Raw genomic sequence first — 15386 nt, forward strand, 5'->3', positions numbered from 1 at the left:
TTATAACAATTATGCTGTAAGTGATCAGTTCCATAAAGTTTGATTATCCCAAAGAAGAAACCAAAGAGGAAAATTGAAAGCTTACTTCCATTTCCTTTGCCATTATCCTCTTGTTTAGATTGAAAGACGTGCGACTGTAGTTGATTTTTGACCTATTTAAAAACACCATTTTATTGAACCTCAAAGGTTGTGGATACACTTAACCTAACATACCCACAGGCCAAAGTATATCGTATATGTATGTTATTTTCCAATTGATAGTGCGAAGGGGAAAGTAGGTAACCCGAATTTTCTTCATAATCGTTACCATATTATATATGTTCCATCCAGCTTCCATCTCCATTCGCTCGCTTAGATCTTGGCAATGCCAATGACACCGCAGCCAATACGGGCGCCGGCATTTCCAGTGGTCTTGCTCAAATCGTGGCCACCCTTGCCCAAGTCATCAGCATCGGCGTGGACGACCACGGTGCGTCCAATGATGCTGTCGGCACCGAACAGCGTGATCTTGGAGTCGGTGATGCTAACGGCCGTGGGGCTGTCTCCGGCAGCCTGGATGTTGCCCAAGTCGCCCAAGTGGCGATTCTCGTCGGTTGGGGCACCGTGCTCCTTGTTGCGTGGATTGAAGTGGGGCCCGGACGACATGCAACCGTTGGTGTTGTCCCCGAACTCGTGAACATGGAATCCGTGCAGGCCCTTGGCAAGGCCCAGCACCTCCCCGGTGACTTTCACGGGAGCCTCGCTAGTCTATCGTATAGAGAAAATTGATGTTGAACAACTTGATTATCTCTGAGGGTATGATAGTGGTCGGCTTTGCCTGATAAGCGAAAAGTGTGTGTATAATCGTGCCATGTACATACTGGCCCCATGCCGCATACATGCACAGATATGCAGAGCTGCGCACTGTTATTGGACTTATATAATTTGCATTTGTTAAATGACACAGCATTTAATTCTGTCTAGCAATATTCATCAATTCCAGTGGCTTCGCTTACTGTTGTTGTTGCTCTGGCTGCCATTTTTCTATAACATTTTGCGAAACTTTACGCTACAGTTGAGGAAACTCACCTCCTGCTCGAAGAAAACGGTGCCCTTGGCATCTCCGTTAATTACACAGACAGCTTTAACCATTTTTATTTAATATTAATTACAAAAAAAATCAGATGCGAAATTCGGTACGTTGTTTTTAGTAGGGTTGTCAAAAAGATCAATACATCGATATTTTTTTTTTAAATAAGACTATATTTATATCGTGATGGGTTTTCTCTACTTAACACGGCCACCGCATGTGTGTGTTGGTCCGTTGACTGTATGGTTAGTGGTTTGGTCCCAATTACAACGAAAGCCATCGGAAAAAATCATATTGATATTGATATTGAAATAATATTAATATTTAAAAAAAAATATATATATATAAGTGAAATGATATTTTTTAAATCTTTGACAACCCTAGCTATTTACCTTTTCAACCTATTTAAAAACTATCAAACAAAAGAGAGGAAGTCATAAAACTAGCCAATCTTGTGTATAATTGATTGATACATCGAATAAATTTGTAGTTTTGGTGCTAACTACTCCTAACTAGCTGGTAATATTAATTAGAATATAAAAATCGAGGAAAATTGATTATATCTACGGTATATTTTTAAAATGAGAAGGTATATTTTTGAGGGTCATGCGGTATATTTGATCGATAAATCCACTGTCCAATGCTATTGAAACAACAACAAAAACAAATGAATTGACAAATTGAAAGAAACATTAAATTTCGCAGCAGAAAAAATCAATAGTGACAGTCACAGAACAGACACAGCGGTCGCCATGTTCCACTTCAGCGGCTTCAACATGATGTTCCCGGAGGGACGAAGCTTCCATGCCACATACAAGTGCTACTCGGTGTCGATGCTTCCTGGCAATGAGCGCACCGATGTGGAGAAGGGCGGAAAGAGTAAGTACAGGCAAGATCATGTGTTGAAAGAATTCTCCCACTCTGATACCATACATACACTTTCGTTACAGTCATCATGCCGCCCTCGGCTCTGGACACGCTCACTCGCCTGAATGTCGAGTACCCGATGCTCTTCAAGCTTTCCAACAACAAGAAGACGCGCTCCTCGCACGCTGGCGTCCTGGAGTTCGTCGCCGATGAGGGCAAGTGCTACCTGCCCTACTGGATGATGCACAACCTGCTGCTGGAGGAGGGCAACATACTGAGCATCGAGAGCGTTTCGCTGCCAGTGGCTACGTTCTCCAAGTTCCAGCCGCACAGCACCGACTTTCTGGACATCACCAATCCCAAGGCCGTGCTGGAGAATGCGCTGCGCAACTTTGCATGCCTCACCAAGGGCGACGTAATCGCCATTAAATACAACAAGAAGATCTATGAGTTGTGCGTCCTGGAGACTCGGCCCGGCAACGCCGTCAGCATCATCGAGTGCGACATGAACGTGGAGTTCGAGGCACCAGTCGGCTACAAGGAGCACGAGCCCCAGCCCTCAGGATCGGGCCAGCAGGGCGCACAGGGAACTGGGGGCAACAATGCCAGTGCCCCTGGGGCCGCCCTTGAGGAGGTGGTGGAGACATTTCAGGGCTCTGGGGTGCGCCTGGACGGCAAGAAAAAAAAGGAGAGCCAGCTGGAGACACCAGTACTCAAAAAGGTTCTGCCTCGCGGCGTTCCGGACTACGAATTCAAATTCGGGCATATCCGCTTCGATCGCAATATCAAACCCATCAGCGACCGTGGAAACGATGAGGCCGGTGGCTCAGAGGCTGGAATGGATGCAGACAGCTTCCACGGCACGGGCTTCTCCATGAAGAAAACACGAAAGTAGCTTATAACTCTTAGCTCTAGTTGTATAATGTTCCCCTCGGCATGGACCTGGGACATGACTCTATAGACATAAAATGCTTCAAAGGTTTAGCGTCAACTGGATGGCTTCCTGCTTGGCGGTTGGCGGCGGGGCTATTGTGGTCATGGGTGGCAGGCGGCGTATCTTGCGTCCGTGCTTGCCCTCTTTACGCTTCCACAGACCCGACCGTGGGCGGTTGCCCATCTCGCGCATACGCTGGGCACTGCCCACGTGCTCCTTGTTGTGCTCGGGATTCGAGAGTCGTCCCACAGTGGCCATGCAGATGCGGTCGAAAGCGAACTCCCGCTTAGAGGGCAACTGCACTACGACCTTGTCATCGAACTTTCGCAAAATCGTCCCGAAGGTGCCGGCGGCGTGGATAAGATGGCACTGCTGGCCAGGATTCTTCTCGAGGCAGTGGATGCGAGTGCCCACGGGCAGGGCACCCAGCGGGTAGGCATCGCCCTCATTGGGTCGCACTGCGTGAGGGGAAATATGAACATCTAATGGACACGCAAGCGAAACCACTTACCGGGAATACGGGGAATGAGACGAGAAGTTTTTAGCACGTCGCCCGCCTTCATGTTTTCCGTGGCCAGGATGTATTTAAGCTCGTCGCCCACCGCTACCAGAGCTACCTTGGCTGTACGGCAACCGTCGCGCAGTATCTCCACGACGAGCTCCTCCTGCGGCGCTCCCTCGCCTGGTCCATCACGCACCCACTTGACCCAGCGATACTGTTGTTTGATGCCACCTCCGATTCCCTTGGCCACCATCCGACCGCTGACCGGATCGCGTCCTGCTAAGTGTGTAATCTTTAGCGGCGCCACCGTGTACTCCTCGGGGAAGTGCACAATCCGACGGAACTGCTGGCCGGCTCCGGGCCGTGGTTTCTCAACGACTTTGGTTTTGGTACGCATCTGTTGAAGCGCCAGTGCTGCCGAGACGGCCCGCTGAGGCGGCTGCAGCGTAAGGGCGGAGTTCAGCAGGCGCGTCAGGCTTTGCATTTTCACAGAAAATTCGGAATTGACCTGTTACAAAACAAGTGCACAGCTGATCGAGTTGCTGCCAGATTACGCGATTGAAACCACACGCGCCGACCAGCCACTATCGATAAGTTAATAGAGAATAGAATATATCTATAGAATCTATTCCATAGAAACTGTAGTTAGGCAAACAAAAATGAGGTTAATTATTATTTAGTTTTATTATGTTGCATTTTTAAGACAAGGACTTTTAATGGAATAAATAGATAACATCCTTAAAATGGCATTATCCTTAATGTGGGGGTCTATTTAATGTAATGTAATGTAATCGGGACAGTGTTCCATCACGATTAGCTTTGCACAGTGGCGCCCTCGCTATCATGACGGCCATTTATGGAACTAAAATCATCGTTGGTACAGTGGCGCCCCGGTAACTGTACGAACAATTATCGAACTACACTATTTAGTTCCATGAGTCGCCGTCGTGATCTCTGGGGGCGCCACTGTGCAAATTCGAATTACATAGCAGCCAGCTTTTGACACAGTGAAAAACATGGAAGGCAGTTACCTTCTGCTGATTTCTGTTCGCCTGGTGCTTGGTCTGGAATTTTCCAGTTTTCGGCCATTTGAGCGAAGCAATTTCAAAAGATCCTTCATTCGATCAGGACATGTCACACCCTCGTGATCAGGAGAATGTCCTGTATCGGCTTTAATCCTTTTGGATGCCAGGACCTTAAGGATATTGCCATATTAAGGATGTTTTTAAATATAATCTCCACAACACCATAGTTTGGCTTTATCCTGTCGGATCAGGTCATGCCACACCTCCTCGTGATCGGGAATCTCCTGCAATCACTTCGGGTGCAAGGACATTAAGGATAATGGCATCACAAGGATACCTTTTTAGCTAGAATCTATGCACCGCTAAAACTCGGCCATGTCCTGTCGGATCAGGGCAGGTAATGCCTCTTTGGGAGCGGGAGTGTCTCCTCTATCCTTTGAGCCCATCAAGGATATCGAAGACTGCAGGATATATCTGTGTTACGTATTTTTGTAATAAGGATCGTTTCAGCCTGAAAGTATGCCATGCTTTTACGAATCAAATCCACCCCCAAAAGATACTTCAATAATGTGATAGCTTTACCTGAGCGGCCTGAAAGTATGCTACACGTTTTTTTTTACAAAACTTGGTTCATTACCTGTTTACAAAATTTGTGGAAATATTTGTTATGCTAATCTTAACCTAATCGGATGTGCTCTCATTCTTAGATTGGAAATAGTCCCTTTCGTTGAGGAGTATGTTAGCCTGATAGTAGGTAGGAGTTGCTCATGTCATACAAACTATAGTCTGGTTTGCCCAAAAGAACGACCCGCCAGGCTTCATCGATCATCTGCGTTGGAATGTTTCAGATTGCAGTACCTGGCCCTATCGGCCATCTGTGTATTGGAGTGGTGCAGCGGAAGCTTTCAATCCTCATCATTCAGCTCTATGAAAACGAAAACGGTTTCGATTGCCTGAAAACACAAATTGAGAACAGGTAAAGGGAGAGCTGCTGGAAGTGTAAATATACACCTGACCTTCTCATTGCGACGATTGACGAATCCTCTCTCAACCATCTAGGCGAGTTTCATCTCTGCAGCCTCTCACGCAAGCCCAGTGCCTGCTTCGAATCGCCCAATTTGGGAGCAGACAAAGTTGAAGTCAAAGAAAGCGTGGCCAACGGCAATACAAATTGGTGTTGGCTTAGACATGGACAGCATCTTCATTGGCTAACTGTGGAGTAAGAAACACACATCAGAATACCCATAAATGTGTACCGCTTGTATACTCACATTCTCTGTCATCAAAGCGCATCTCTCGCTTTCCTCCTCGGACTCCTCGAACTGAACATCTGTTACAGACCCCAACAGGCACAGTACACATTCCATTTGCGTGCCATTCAAACGTTTTTGGGAGACATTTTCGATTTTGATGCTGATCACGAATTAATATTTGATGTGATGGTTAAATGCCAATACCTCACGCGTTAAGAAAAATACTGGAAGACAAGAAGATACTCAACAAGTTATAGCACAATGCAACATCGACATCGGATATCAAATTCCGCGATATTGAATTTTCTTTTTTAAATAACTAACTAGCAAAGACTCTAGCATACAGAAAATTAATTCAGCTATCGGAGAAAACTATTATATCAGAGCTGGGAGTCTTAGTTTGCTGGTAATATTAAAAAGAATATCAAAAATCGGGAAACATGATTTTCCTCGGCATACTAACGGAAATGGAAAGGTGCTTCAGTATATTTCAGAGGGTCAGACGGTATACTTGATCGATAACTCCGCGGTCACACTGCCTCCTTCCTTCCTCCCTCCCCGCCACCCTATCGTAACAAACGACCGTTCTTCTTCTTCTCCTTTTCATCGTCGTGCTGCGACCGCGCTGCAATAAGAATAGGAAAAACCGCATTAAACTCGCTGAAAAAGTGCGCAAATTGGCTTTAAAATATTGTTCAAATATAGTGTTACGTATATCATAGAAAAGTTTCCGGATTTTGAAAGCAGAACGGCTGGAAAAAGGTACGAAAAAAAGGAAAATAAACAAGGCGAACGAAAAATAATATACACACAAACACGCAGTGAAAAACGTGTTGTGTGCAAAAATATAAACAGGCGAAAGAGAGAGAGAGGAAATCAGCAGTAATAATAGAACAAATAGAAGAGAGGGAGACGAGACGAGAGAATAAGAACTACGGAGTAAAATATATAAATTTTGGAACATACTCAAGTGTTGTGCACACGCACACTTGCCAGCGCATAAGTGTGGTGTGTGTGTTTTGTAGGCTCAAGTATGTGTACATATTTTGATGTTAGGTGGGAAAAAAGCGGGCGGCAAGTTTACGCAATCGCCGAGCGAAAAGCAAGAGCGTTGTGAAAAGTGTGCTTTTTGTCTCAACAAACATGCACATCCGAGTATATGTGTGTATGTATGCGCAGGTGGAGTCGGTTGCTAGTTGAAAAATCAACGAGCGGCATTTTTTACGCATTTCCAATACGTTATCTATGTGTGTGCGCTGTGTGTGTGTATTTTGATGTTTTTATTTATTTATTGTGTTCTTCTTTCGCTGCTGTTGAGTGTGACCTAACGACGTATGTATGTAGAAAAGAGTATATAACTGTGTGCGAGTTTATTTATATGTATGTATGTATTGGCGTATGTTTGCCTTTTGTTGTTCTCGTTAATTTTATTTTGGTTTCGTTTTGCATGTTTATGCATGCAAGCTCGATCGATTGATAGGTTCTGTGAGCCATGTGGTAGGGTGGAGTAAAGGCAGTGCGAGAATCTGCTTCGTTTGTGTGTGTGAGCTCACGAAACGACAAAAGTAAAGAGCCGAAGTTGTTCGTTGCTGGGAACAGTGGAAACGGTATTAAGAACGCTGCGTCTGCTAACTGCTAACTGCTAACCGAATACAGTGGCTCAAAATAAAGATCCACGACTGGTTGAAACTCCTACTTTGAGCAACACCTGTTCGTTTACAAAAAACATTATTTTCAGCTGTCCTACAGACATACGAGTGCATGTGTAAAGATAGTTTTGAAATTATGATTTTGTTTTACTGCCATGTTACAGCAATATAAATTAGTTTAAATGCTGTAACATAATCCCTTTCCCAAGAAAGAGGTCCCCAAAGAGAGCAAGATCCTGTTGTCAAAGGAACAGAATGGAAACAGATTAAAAAATGTCTGCACGTGAGTCGCTACAACTTCCGCGACACTACTTATTTGTACATGATACTGACTCGGTAATAACACATGTATTCTTATTAATCCAATATACCCCCGATACTCTTTTAATAGCAGGCATAAAACCCGTAGTATAATACGCTACAAGCTCCGTTTACGTTGTCTCCATAAAGGGTGGTGGGGCCTGCTGTTGTTCTCGCCGGCACCACACTCCACATATTACGCCAATGAATGCCCGGGAAAAGCAGAGAGCGCACGCGTGAACCCGCTCTCATTTTCGGTGCTCTGCGACTGTGTTTACTCACGTAGTGTGGCGTAGTAGTAGTGTTATTATTATTTTTATTGTTGTTGTTTTCCATTCTCTTCTTCTTGTTGCCGAGCAAAACACATAGATACATACTTGCATGCATATGTATGTGTGACTACGATTATATGAGTTCTTGTGCGGCGGCTGCGGTAGCAAAACAGAGTAAAGCAAAAACCGAAACAGAAACGAAGTGAAAGACGAAGTGGAAGACAGCGACACAAAGTGGGGGACACAAACTGCCAGTCAGCAGGGAGAGCGGCAGCGGGTGTGTGTGCGCTTTCGTATCTGTGTGTATATATTTGGAAAATATTTCAGAACCTTGGGACAAGCGAAAAATGTGCGAATGCCGCGTGAAAAACTGTGAGAATAACAAAATTAACTAAGTTTATGGTTCCCGAAAGCACGGAATCAAACAATAACAAAGTTCTTCGTAGGCGTGTGTGTGTAGGAGTATTTTTCTTTCATTTACTTTTAGCGAAAATCAATCGTTTTATTTAATCATTTTAGGCCCCGACAAATACAGTAACTAAGCATAGTAAAAGTGGGATTAAATGGCCGCCACTACCACAACCACAACGCTAGCAACAACAACCACCGGCAATAGCAGCATCACCAACAACAACAATAATCACAACAGCAGCAACAATCACATTGTAACGGTACACACCGTTCTGAACACTCCCACCAGCATTGCAGCCGCTGCCGCAGCAGCCGGCGCGGCTGACGCCGCCACTGTTGCCATCGCCAAGGACATGTTGCAGCTGCATCATGGGGCTGCAGCAGTGCTGAACAACAACAATAACAACAGCAGCAGCATAAACAGCTCGGAACTGACGGTCGCCAGCAGCAACAACAACAACAACTCAGCAAACCACCCACCTGCCACCATATCCTCCTCCGTATCCGCATCCGCAGCGGGCTCGGCAACGACACCGCCGTATGGAGAGCTGCGCTTCAATCAGGAAGTTCTGCCCATCACCGATACCATTACCGTGATCGGGCGTAACTCCTCTACGTCGCTGGTGCATTTTAATGTGGCCGAGAACAACCTTGTCTCGCGGAAGCACTTCCAGGTGCTCTACGACTTGGAGGTGCGCGCCTTTTTTGTGCAGTGCCTCAGCAAGAACGGGATTTTCGTCGACGATTTTCTGCAGCGCCGCAACGTGGATCCTCTGAGGCTGCCGCAGCGGTAAGTTAAGCGATGGAATAACTGGTATCAGGATAATCTGTTACGCTATCGAGTCTTCCAGATGCTTCTTTCGCTTCCCCAGCACGGAGATTCGGATAGAGTTTGAGAGCTACGTGGCCGCCCTGGCGAACGTTGTTCCCGACGCTGCCTCCTCCCCAGCCCTGGCCACGGTGCCAGTTAGCCATGCGGGAAACAACCTCAATGCCATCGGCAGCACTGGTGCCAATGTCATCATCACACCGCCGCCAAGAGACGATCTGCAACAGCAGCAGCACCATCACACACAACATCAGCAGCAACAGCATCAGCCAGCGCATCACCTGCTACAGCAGCAGCAGCAACAGCAACACCAGCAGCTGCCTTCGCTCCCCCCACTCCCTCATGCACCTCTCCTATCTCACCCGCTTCACCATTCAGTCCTTCAGCAGCAGCAGAGGGGCGGAAATGTGGTTGTGGTGCCACAGGCAGTGCCGACCAATCTGATCAGCGCAGTTGACAGTCCAGGCATCTACGCACCGCTCAAGATATCCATACCCAAGAAGGAACAGAAGAGTCCCTATCTATCACCAACTGGCAAGTTTAATTTTACTTTATCGCACAACAAATTGTCCAATTGGAAATCACTTTCCAGTTGGGTTCCGTACATTTAAAGTATTCGTCACTTTGGAATAACCAAAGATACATACATACTTATGTACATACATACTTCAATCATCCGATTTCTTGTCAACTGTTTAAACAAAACATGTTTTGGTAGACTGTCAAAATCATTTCGTATGAACATTTCCACAATAAACCTCGATAGTAGCCATGTCTTTGACAGCCGTAATGTATGCGATTGTCTTTACCCAACGCTTGCGAAGGGGGCACGAAAAGCGGGCCGCCGAGGCAGCTGCTTCCCAATCCGAACGAAAGACGGAGAATGGCGCCATAACTTCCAGCCAAAGCGAACCCAAAACGAAGGCTTCTGAATAGGTTTAATTAGTAGGGAGAAGAAATGTTAGCTGTTAGGCTGTTCATTCGATACTGATTTTGTCTTTTAATGGTACATGTGTCTCTTCTTTGTAGGTACAATTAGCGCCGCCAACAGCTGTCCGGCTAGTCCTCGTCAGGGTTTCCATCAGAATCAGCCCAACAATTATAACAACTACAGCAACAATAACACGGTAACTATACATGAGGAATTAACGTGTAAAATATATTCACTTATATTTCACCGTTTTGTTTTACAGCAGGATCTGTTTCAGACTCCCTCCACAGCCAGCTATAACCACAACGAGAAGCCGCCGTACAGCTACGCTCAGCTGATTGTCCAAGCAATATCCGCCGCACCAGACAAACAGCTGACGCTATCGGGCATTTATTCATTCATTGTCAAGCACTATCCTTACTACCGTAAGGAAACGAACAAGGGCTGGCAGAATTCCATTCGTCATAATCTCAGTTTGAATAGGTGAATCCCCCCATCACACCACAAATTAGACGAAGTAAAGCTAAATCCTTATTCCCCATTCCATTGCAGGTATTTTATCAAGGTGGCTCGCTCCCAAGACGAGCCAGGCAAGGGCTCCTTCTGGCGCATCGACCCGGACAGCGGGGCCAAGCTTATTGATCACAGCTACAAGAAGCGTCGCCAGCGCAGCAGCCAGGGTTTTCGTCCACCCTATGGCATGCCACGTTCGGCGCCCGTTTCCCCAAGCCACATGGGTAAATCACATGGATATGGAGTGCGTGAATTGCTATCATAGCGCTAACCCCTTTTATTTGGACCTTGCAGATAACTCACGCGAGAGCTCGCCTCTTCAGGATATTGTGCTGCAATCAGCACCTGGATCGCCAGGCATGTCGATGGAACAGCGCGCTGCTGATGCCGGTAAGAGGGTGAACACTTTGTTGACTATTAATTAAGAGATTGTCCATCTGACTAGCTTTAAATACTATTGATTTTACTTGGTGTTAAATGATTTTCGGTATTATTTTCATTTCTATTCCAGAAATCATCTATAATTCTCAGAATGCACATCAGCAACAGCAGCAACAACAGCAGCAGCAGCATCAACAGCAGCAAACGCTGTCCAATAATTCCAATCAGTACAGGTAAGTGGCCACGGAAAAGTCATGAGCACTGTTGAAAAATATATTAATTGTTCCTTCTTGTAGCAGCGGCAGTCCGTACTATGTATCCAATCAAAATTCCGGCGTAGCCGTGCAGCAGTCGCATACAGACGTTGGTGTGGGTGCAGGAGGTGTCGGAGCTTTGATTGCACTAAAGCGAAATCATGTGACGGCCGGCGGACAACACCCGACCACTGCCACGCTTCACCATCAGCAGCAGGCGGCGGTGCAGCAGCAACAACAGCAGCAGCAGCAGCATCAAGAGATTATCTACGAGGAGTTGCCAACCGACTACAGTGGCCACATCGAGGCCAGCGAGGAGGAGTGCGTCACTACTGCCGATGCCACCGTGGCCAAAAGGCCGAAATATGTGTCCGAGGTGCTCTGATGCGTGCGCATTCAGAAGCATAAGCCAAACAAGGGCCAATAGTAGGAGCAGCAAGAGCCGGCGGACAGACGGACACTGAAACTCAGTAAAGCTCAAGCAAGCAGAGCGAAGGGAACGAAACAAAACGGAGCGCACGCGTAAAGATTTAGAAGCAAAACAAAAAGTATCTCCATCTTGTATATTGAATTTGCCAATCTAACAACCTAGAAACCTAGAAAAAAAAGAATCCAAACAAAATACCAAAACCCGAACGCGAACGAAAAGTTGTGTAAATTGATAAATGGAATATTTGATGAACGGCCAGCGCAATGCCTGATCGAGCATCCGTACAACGGCATGCACCATTTTCCAAAACTTGAGATCCCCAAGCTACCAATTACCCTCACCCTTACCTTACAACACCCTAGATCTGACGAATTCAATATGCTCGATGACGCTACTCTCTAAGTAATATTTTAGATTTAAGTTTAAAGCGAAAGTAAAACAGCAAACAAACAAAATTATATGAATATAATATATATACAAACACATAAGTATGTGTGTTTACGATTGATTATTGTAATAATTGATTATGATTATGATGTTTAAGATGTTATAGCTATGTGACCGAATTGTGCAAGAAGCGATAAAGTAGGGGGACAACCACGTGACAACCAACCAACCACACAAGTAACAAACAAACAGGCGAATGAATATTATTACCTAACTACATACCTTTACATATATCGATTTAAAAACATTAAAATACAAACAAAGCAAAAACATAAAAACGATGAAAAATTAATAAGAAAATATCTACAAATTTACGGATACAATAAAAATACAAACCGTCTAATATATATATACGGAGGAACTGCACTTTATTTCTCATTAATGAAGAAAATCCCATTTAAGTGTTTGGACATATTGTGTATTAAAAAACAAACAAAAATCAAATGTGAATCCCTGTATCAGGATTTTGTTTTTTACTGAACGATTAATACCCGTTGCGCACTTTAGGTTTCGCCGCTATTTTATACAACAGCTCATATTTTGACTCGAGAGTTAGTAGCTTTGATTTGCCGGGGCCCCTGTAAAATTCATGGACACTCATGGCTTCATAGTTGACATAAGTCAACAGATCTTTTACATATTCATTATTCAACTTGTTCCGCTTTGAGTCTGCAGTTTGTGCGCCTTTTTCTGTTGCATTATCGCTCGTCTCGATTTTAAACGGATTCTCGTTGGCATAGGCTTCCGTTGTTTCCTTTGACTGCGAGGATAGGCCTTTGAACTGCCATTTGAATTCGCAAAGGGATACAAAGCCATACATGGCAACGTATTTTTCAATAATATCAAAACGAATACTTTCCGTCATGGAAAGTAACCTGATGAATTCCCTGAAGACATCGGATCCGAGCTGATAAACCTCAGAGGGCACAGGCTCGCGAAAGGTGATAATGTACTTTGAGGTTAATTTAATTAAATCATCGTTGGTAATGTGATGCGCATACTCAAAGACTTTCAGAAGATCGGGATACTTCATTTTTGGTATTCTTTCCTTGATAATATCCATGCAGACGGTTGATAATACTGCCACCAGATAAATGGAGGAGAAGTCCAACAGCTTCATGATCGTTTCATTGTCGTAAGTGGTGACCTCCTTCTTATCGTAAGTGTACGCAAATAGTCTGAACTTCTCGAACGTTTTGGCTGTAGTGTCGGACAGATATAGCTCTCCGGAGGCAGCTTCCGCAAAGTCGGACTGAAATCCCCGCTTGAAGAATTCCGAGCAGAGCCCCAGGATCACCTTATGGCACTTGAATCGATTCGACTCGACAATCACACAACAGTCGGTAAAGTCCTCCTCGACGGTAAGGCCTTTAAAGGCACTGGCAAGCCTGCGGAGCAAGAGTCACGAACTTGTTGATTACCCATTAATGTGCATATGCATATTTATAACCCGCCAGAAGCTTACCATTTCTCCATTGTCTCTCCTCAGTATATTAACACAGAAGGCGCCTTAGGCAAAAACAAGATCGGCTGACACAAGTGATCGCGATGAATTGTGCAGCACCAGGAAAGAGATCCAGGACGAACTTCAACAACAGAATTAATTTGACAACCTTTTCAAGCTTTATAAAAAAAACAAATGAAAAGCTTTGGGGTGTTCCAGGCAATGCTTTTAATTAGTGTTTCATGAATGTACGTACGTATGTTCATATGTACAGATTTTTTGTTGAGATCAAATATCATGTAAAGATTATTATTTATAGTTGTTTTTAAAAACATTCCAATAAAAGGAGTCCTCAAATACAGTGTATATTGTGGACATTTGATTGATGAACTAACCGGATAAAATTATAGTCTCAGTGCTTAGAGTCAACATCGTGGAATATGATTCACATTGGTATGCTTGCGGTATTTTTTGAACATGGGAATAAATGTTTTGGTATATTTCTGAGGTTCAGTATGACCGCTTCACTAATGGGTGGGTTGGGTGGTCAACTTTTGTAATTGGAACCTCGAATCTGTTGTTTTGGCTCTCTTATCGGTACTTTTGTTTCACAGCCAGACGCAGATAACAGCGCTTATGCACTCGAGACTCCATTGACCGGCAGTCTCTATCCCTACCCCACACTGAAAATGGCAGCAGCAGCGGCAACTAAACGGGTTCTCTCCATCCAGAGTCATGTAGTGCATGGCTATGTGGGCAATAAGGTGGCCACCTATCCTCTTCAGGTTCGTTATCTCCAACACGCCAACACTTTTCACGTAAAGTAATAACCTTTGGTGTAGCTGCTGGGCTTCGATGTGGATCCATTGAACTCCGTGCAATTCTCAAATCACACGGGCTATCAGACCTTTAAGGGGCCCGTTTCCAATGAAAAAGAACTGGGTAAAGTGAGCATCCACAGCATTGATGCTGCAATTATGACTAACCCCATTAACTTGCAGTCACGATCATCGAAGGTCTTGAGGAGAACGAGCTGCTGGGCCAATACTCTCACTTGTTGACCGGCTACATCGGCAATCCACTGTTCCTACGCGAAATAGGAATCATTGTGCAGAAGCTGCGTAAGGCTAACCCGAAGCTGGTTTATGTATGTGATCCTGTTATGGGCGACAACGGTCAGCTGTATGTGCCGAAGGAGCTGTTGCCCATCTATCGTGACGAAATCATTCCGCTGGCCGACATCATAACTCCGAATCAATACGAGGTGGAGTTGCTCACGGGCAAGGAGGTGCGCAGCGAGGCGGCCGTGTGGGATGCAATGGATTGGTTCCATAAGCGCCAGATCAAGACGGTGGTCATCTCCAGCAGTGATCTCGGCCAACCGGGAGTCCTGCGCGCATTCCTCAGCCAGCTGAACGGCCCCAGGCTGGCTATCGACATACCCAAGCAGGGCGGCAAGGATCTTGTGTTCACCGGCACTGGCGATCTCTTCGCCTCGCTTTTCCTTGCCCATAGCCATACCTGTGAAGATGTGGGCGAGGTCTTCGAGAAGACCATTGCCAGTCTGCAGGCAGTGATCAAGTGCACTGTCGCTGCCCTTCCTCGTCGGGACGGACCAGTCAAGGCCTGCGAGCGCGAACTGAAGTTGGTGCAGAGCAAGGCGGAGATCGAAAAGCCTCAGGTGCTTCTCAAAGCGCAGCGCCTTAACTAGACCACAAAATTGGCCACGCAACGAGGGCAACCAGACAATAACCTTTTGATACCTTAAGATGAACAGCAATTACATTAATCACATTATATTATATTACTTTATACACATATGTACACAGATCAACGATTACCTTAATTAAATATATGCCTATTGTACACCTCCAC

The 15386-nt window shown here is 45.3% G+C and overlaps 6 protein-coding genes and 1 long non-coding RNA gene across 12 annotated transcripts; 3 read left to right on the forward strand and 4 right to left on the reverse strand.

Moving 5' to 3' along the window:
• Positions 1–135: 135 nt before the first annotated feature.
• Positions 136–1212, reverse strand: LOC117579499 (superoxide dismutase [Cu-Zn]). The gene is made up of 2 exons (XM_034265401.1): positions 1069–1212; positions 136–747 (listed from the first exon to the last, which is right to left on the reverse strand). The coding sequence occupies exons 1-2, from the start codon at positions 1129–1131 to the stop codon at positions 352–354; spliced, it is 459 nt and encodes a 152-aa protein (XP_034121292.1). The 5' UTR covers positions 1132–1212; the 3' UTR covers positions 136–351.
• Positions 1213–1722: 510 nt separating this feature from the next.
• On the forward strand, positions 1723–2927 carry LOC117579647 (ubiquitin fusion degradation protein 1 homolog). The gene is made up of 2 exons (XM_034265626.1): positions 1723–1948; positions 2020–2927. The coding sequence occupies exons 1-2, from the start codon at positions 1822–1824 to the stop codon at positions 2829–2831; spliced, it is 939 nt and encodes a 312-aa protein (XP_034121517.1). The 5' UTR covers positions 1723–1821; the 3' UTR covers positions 2832–2927.
• On the reverse strand, positions 2829–3919 carry LOC117579648 (39S ribosomal protein L2, mitochondrial). Its single transcript, XM_034265627.1, has 2 exons — positions 3382–3919; positions 2829–3328 (listed from the first exon to the last, which is right to left on the reverse strand). The coding sequence occupies exons 1-2, from the start codon at positions 3854–3856 to the stop codon at positions 2910–2912; spliced, it is 894 nt and encodes a 297-aa protein (XP_034121518.1). The 5' UTR covers positions 3857–3919; the 3' UTR covers positions 2829–2909.
• Positions 3920–5012: 1093 nt separating this feature from the next.
• On the reverse strand, positions 5013–5971 carry LOC117579545. Its single transcript, XR_004573497.1, has 3 exons — positions 5669–5971; positions 5414–5609; positions 5013–5350 (listed from the first exon to the last, which is right to left on the reverse strand). It is a non-coding gene; the product is annotated as an uncharacterized LOC117579545 (long non-coding RNA).
• A 264-nt stretch (positions 5972–6235) lies between these two features.
• On the forward strand, positions 6236–12256 carry LOC117579260 (forkhead box protein K2). Of its 6 annotated transcripts, none has more exons than XM_034265052.1 (9): positions 6241–6412; positions 8391–9072; positions 9134–9645; positions 10141–10238; positions 10305–10525; positions 10595–10779; positions 10850–10945; positions 11067–11169; positions 11236–11575. In XM_034265052.1, the coding sequence occupies exons 2-9, from the start codon at positions 8435–8437 to the stop codon at positions 11573–11575; spliced, it is 2193 nt and encodes a 730-aa protein (XP_034120943.1). In that variant the 5' UTR covers positions 6241–6412; positions 8391–8434. The 6 variants fall into 6 exon arrangements, with proteins under 6 accessions (XP_034120944.1, XP_034120939.1, XP_034120943.1 ...); XM_034265051.1 differs by having other exon boundaries at positions 10308–10525; positions 11233–11575; XM_034265049.1 differs by having other exon boundaries at positions 6242–6412; positions 11233–11575.
• A 207-nt stretch (positions 12257–12463) lies between these two features.
• On the reverse strand, positions 12464–13707 carry LOC117579264. The gene is made up of 2 exons (XM_034265060.1): positions 13533–13707; positions 12464–13455 (listed from the first exon to the last, which is right to left on the reverse strand). Exons 1-2 carry the CDS (start codon positions 13541–13543, stop codon positions 12552–12554), a joined length of 915 nt encoding a protein of 304 aa, XP_034120951.1. The 5' UTR covers positions 13544–13707; the 3' UTR covers positions 12464–12551.
• Positions 13708–14092: 385 nt separating this feature from the next.
• On the forward strand, positions 14093–15357 carry LOC117579265 (pyridoxal kinase). The gene is made up of 3 exons (XM_034265061.1): positions 14093–14296; positions 14354–14453; positions 14513–15357. Exons 1-3 carry the CDS (start codon positions 14201–14203, stop codon positions 15220–15222), a joined length of 906 nt encoding a protein of 301 aa, XP_034120952.1. The 5' UTR covers positions 14093–14200; the 3' UTR covers positions 15223–15357.
• The last annotated feature ends 29 nt before the right edge of the window (positions 15358–15386 follow it).

This window comes from Drosophila guanche, unplaced genomic scaffold, assembly GCF_900245975.1.
Source record: "Drosophila guanche unplaced genomic scaffold, DGUA_6, whole genome shotgun sequence".
In the NCBI taxonomy this organism is placed as follows: Eukaryota; Metazoa; Arthropoda; class Insecta; order Diptera; family Drosophilidae; genus Drosophila; species Drosophila guanche.

Coding starts and splice junctions, on each gene's coding strand:
- LOC117579499 (XM_034265401.1), bottom strand. CDS start 1,131: ATGGTTAAAGCTGTCTGTGTAATTAACGGAGATGCCAAGGGCACCGTT. Junction 748..1,068: donor CCGTTTTCTTCGAGCAGGAG/GTGAGTTTCCTC, acceptor TCTATACGATAG/ACTAGCGAGGCTCCCGTGAA.
- LOC117579647 (XM_034265626.1), top strand. CDS start 1,822: ATGTTCCACTTCAGCGGCTTCAACATGATGTTCCCGGAGGGACGAAGC. Junction 1,949..2,019: donor TGTGGAGAAGGGCGGAAAGA/GTAAGTACAGGC, acceptor CTTTCGTTACAG/TCATCATGCCGCCCTCGGCT.
- LOC117579648 (XM_034265627.1), bottom strand. CDS start 3,856: ATGCAAAGCCTGACGCGCCTGCTGAACTCCGCCCTTACGCTGCAGCCG. Junction 3,329..3,381: donor TCTCATTCCCCGTATTCCCG/GTAAGTGGTTTC, acceptor CCCCTCACGCAG/TGCGACCCAATGAGGGCGAT.
- LOC117579260 (XM_034265047.1), top strand. CDS start 8,435: ATGGCCGCCACTACCACAACCACAACGCTAGCAACAACAACCACCGGC. Junction 10,780..10,849: donor CGTTTCCCCAAGCCACATGG/GTAAATCACATG, acceptor TGGACCTTGCAG/ATAACTCACGCGAGAGCTCG. Junction 11,170..11,232: donor AATAATTCCAATCAGTACAG/GTAAGTGGCCAC, acceptor TCCTTCTTGTAG/CAGCGGCAGTCCGTACTATG.
- LOC117579265 (XM_034265061.1), top strand. CDS start 14,201: ATGGCAGCAGCAGCGGCAACTAAACGGGTTCTCTCCATCCAGAGTCAT. Junction 14,297..14,353: donor TGGCCACCTATCCTCTTCAG/GTTCGTTATCTC, acceptor CCTTTGGTGTAG/CTGCTGGGCTTCGATGTGGA. Junction 14,454..14,512: donor TTCCAATGAAAAAGAACTGG/GTAAAGTGAGCA, acceptor ATTAACTTGCAG/TCACGATCATCGAAGGTCTT.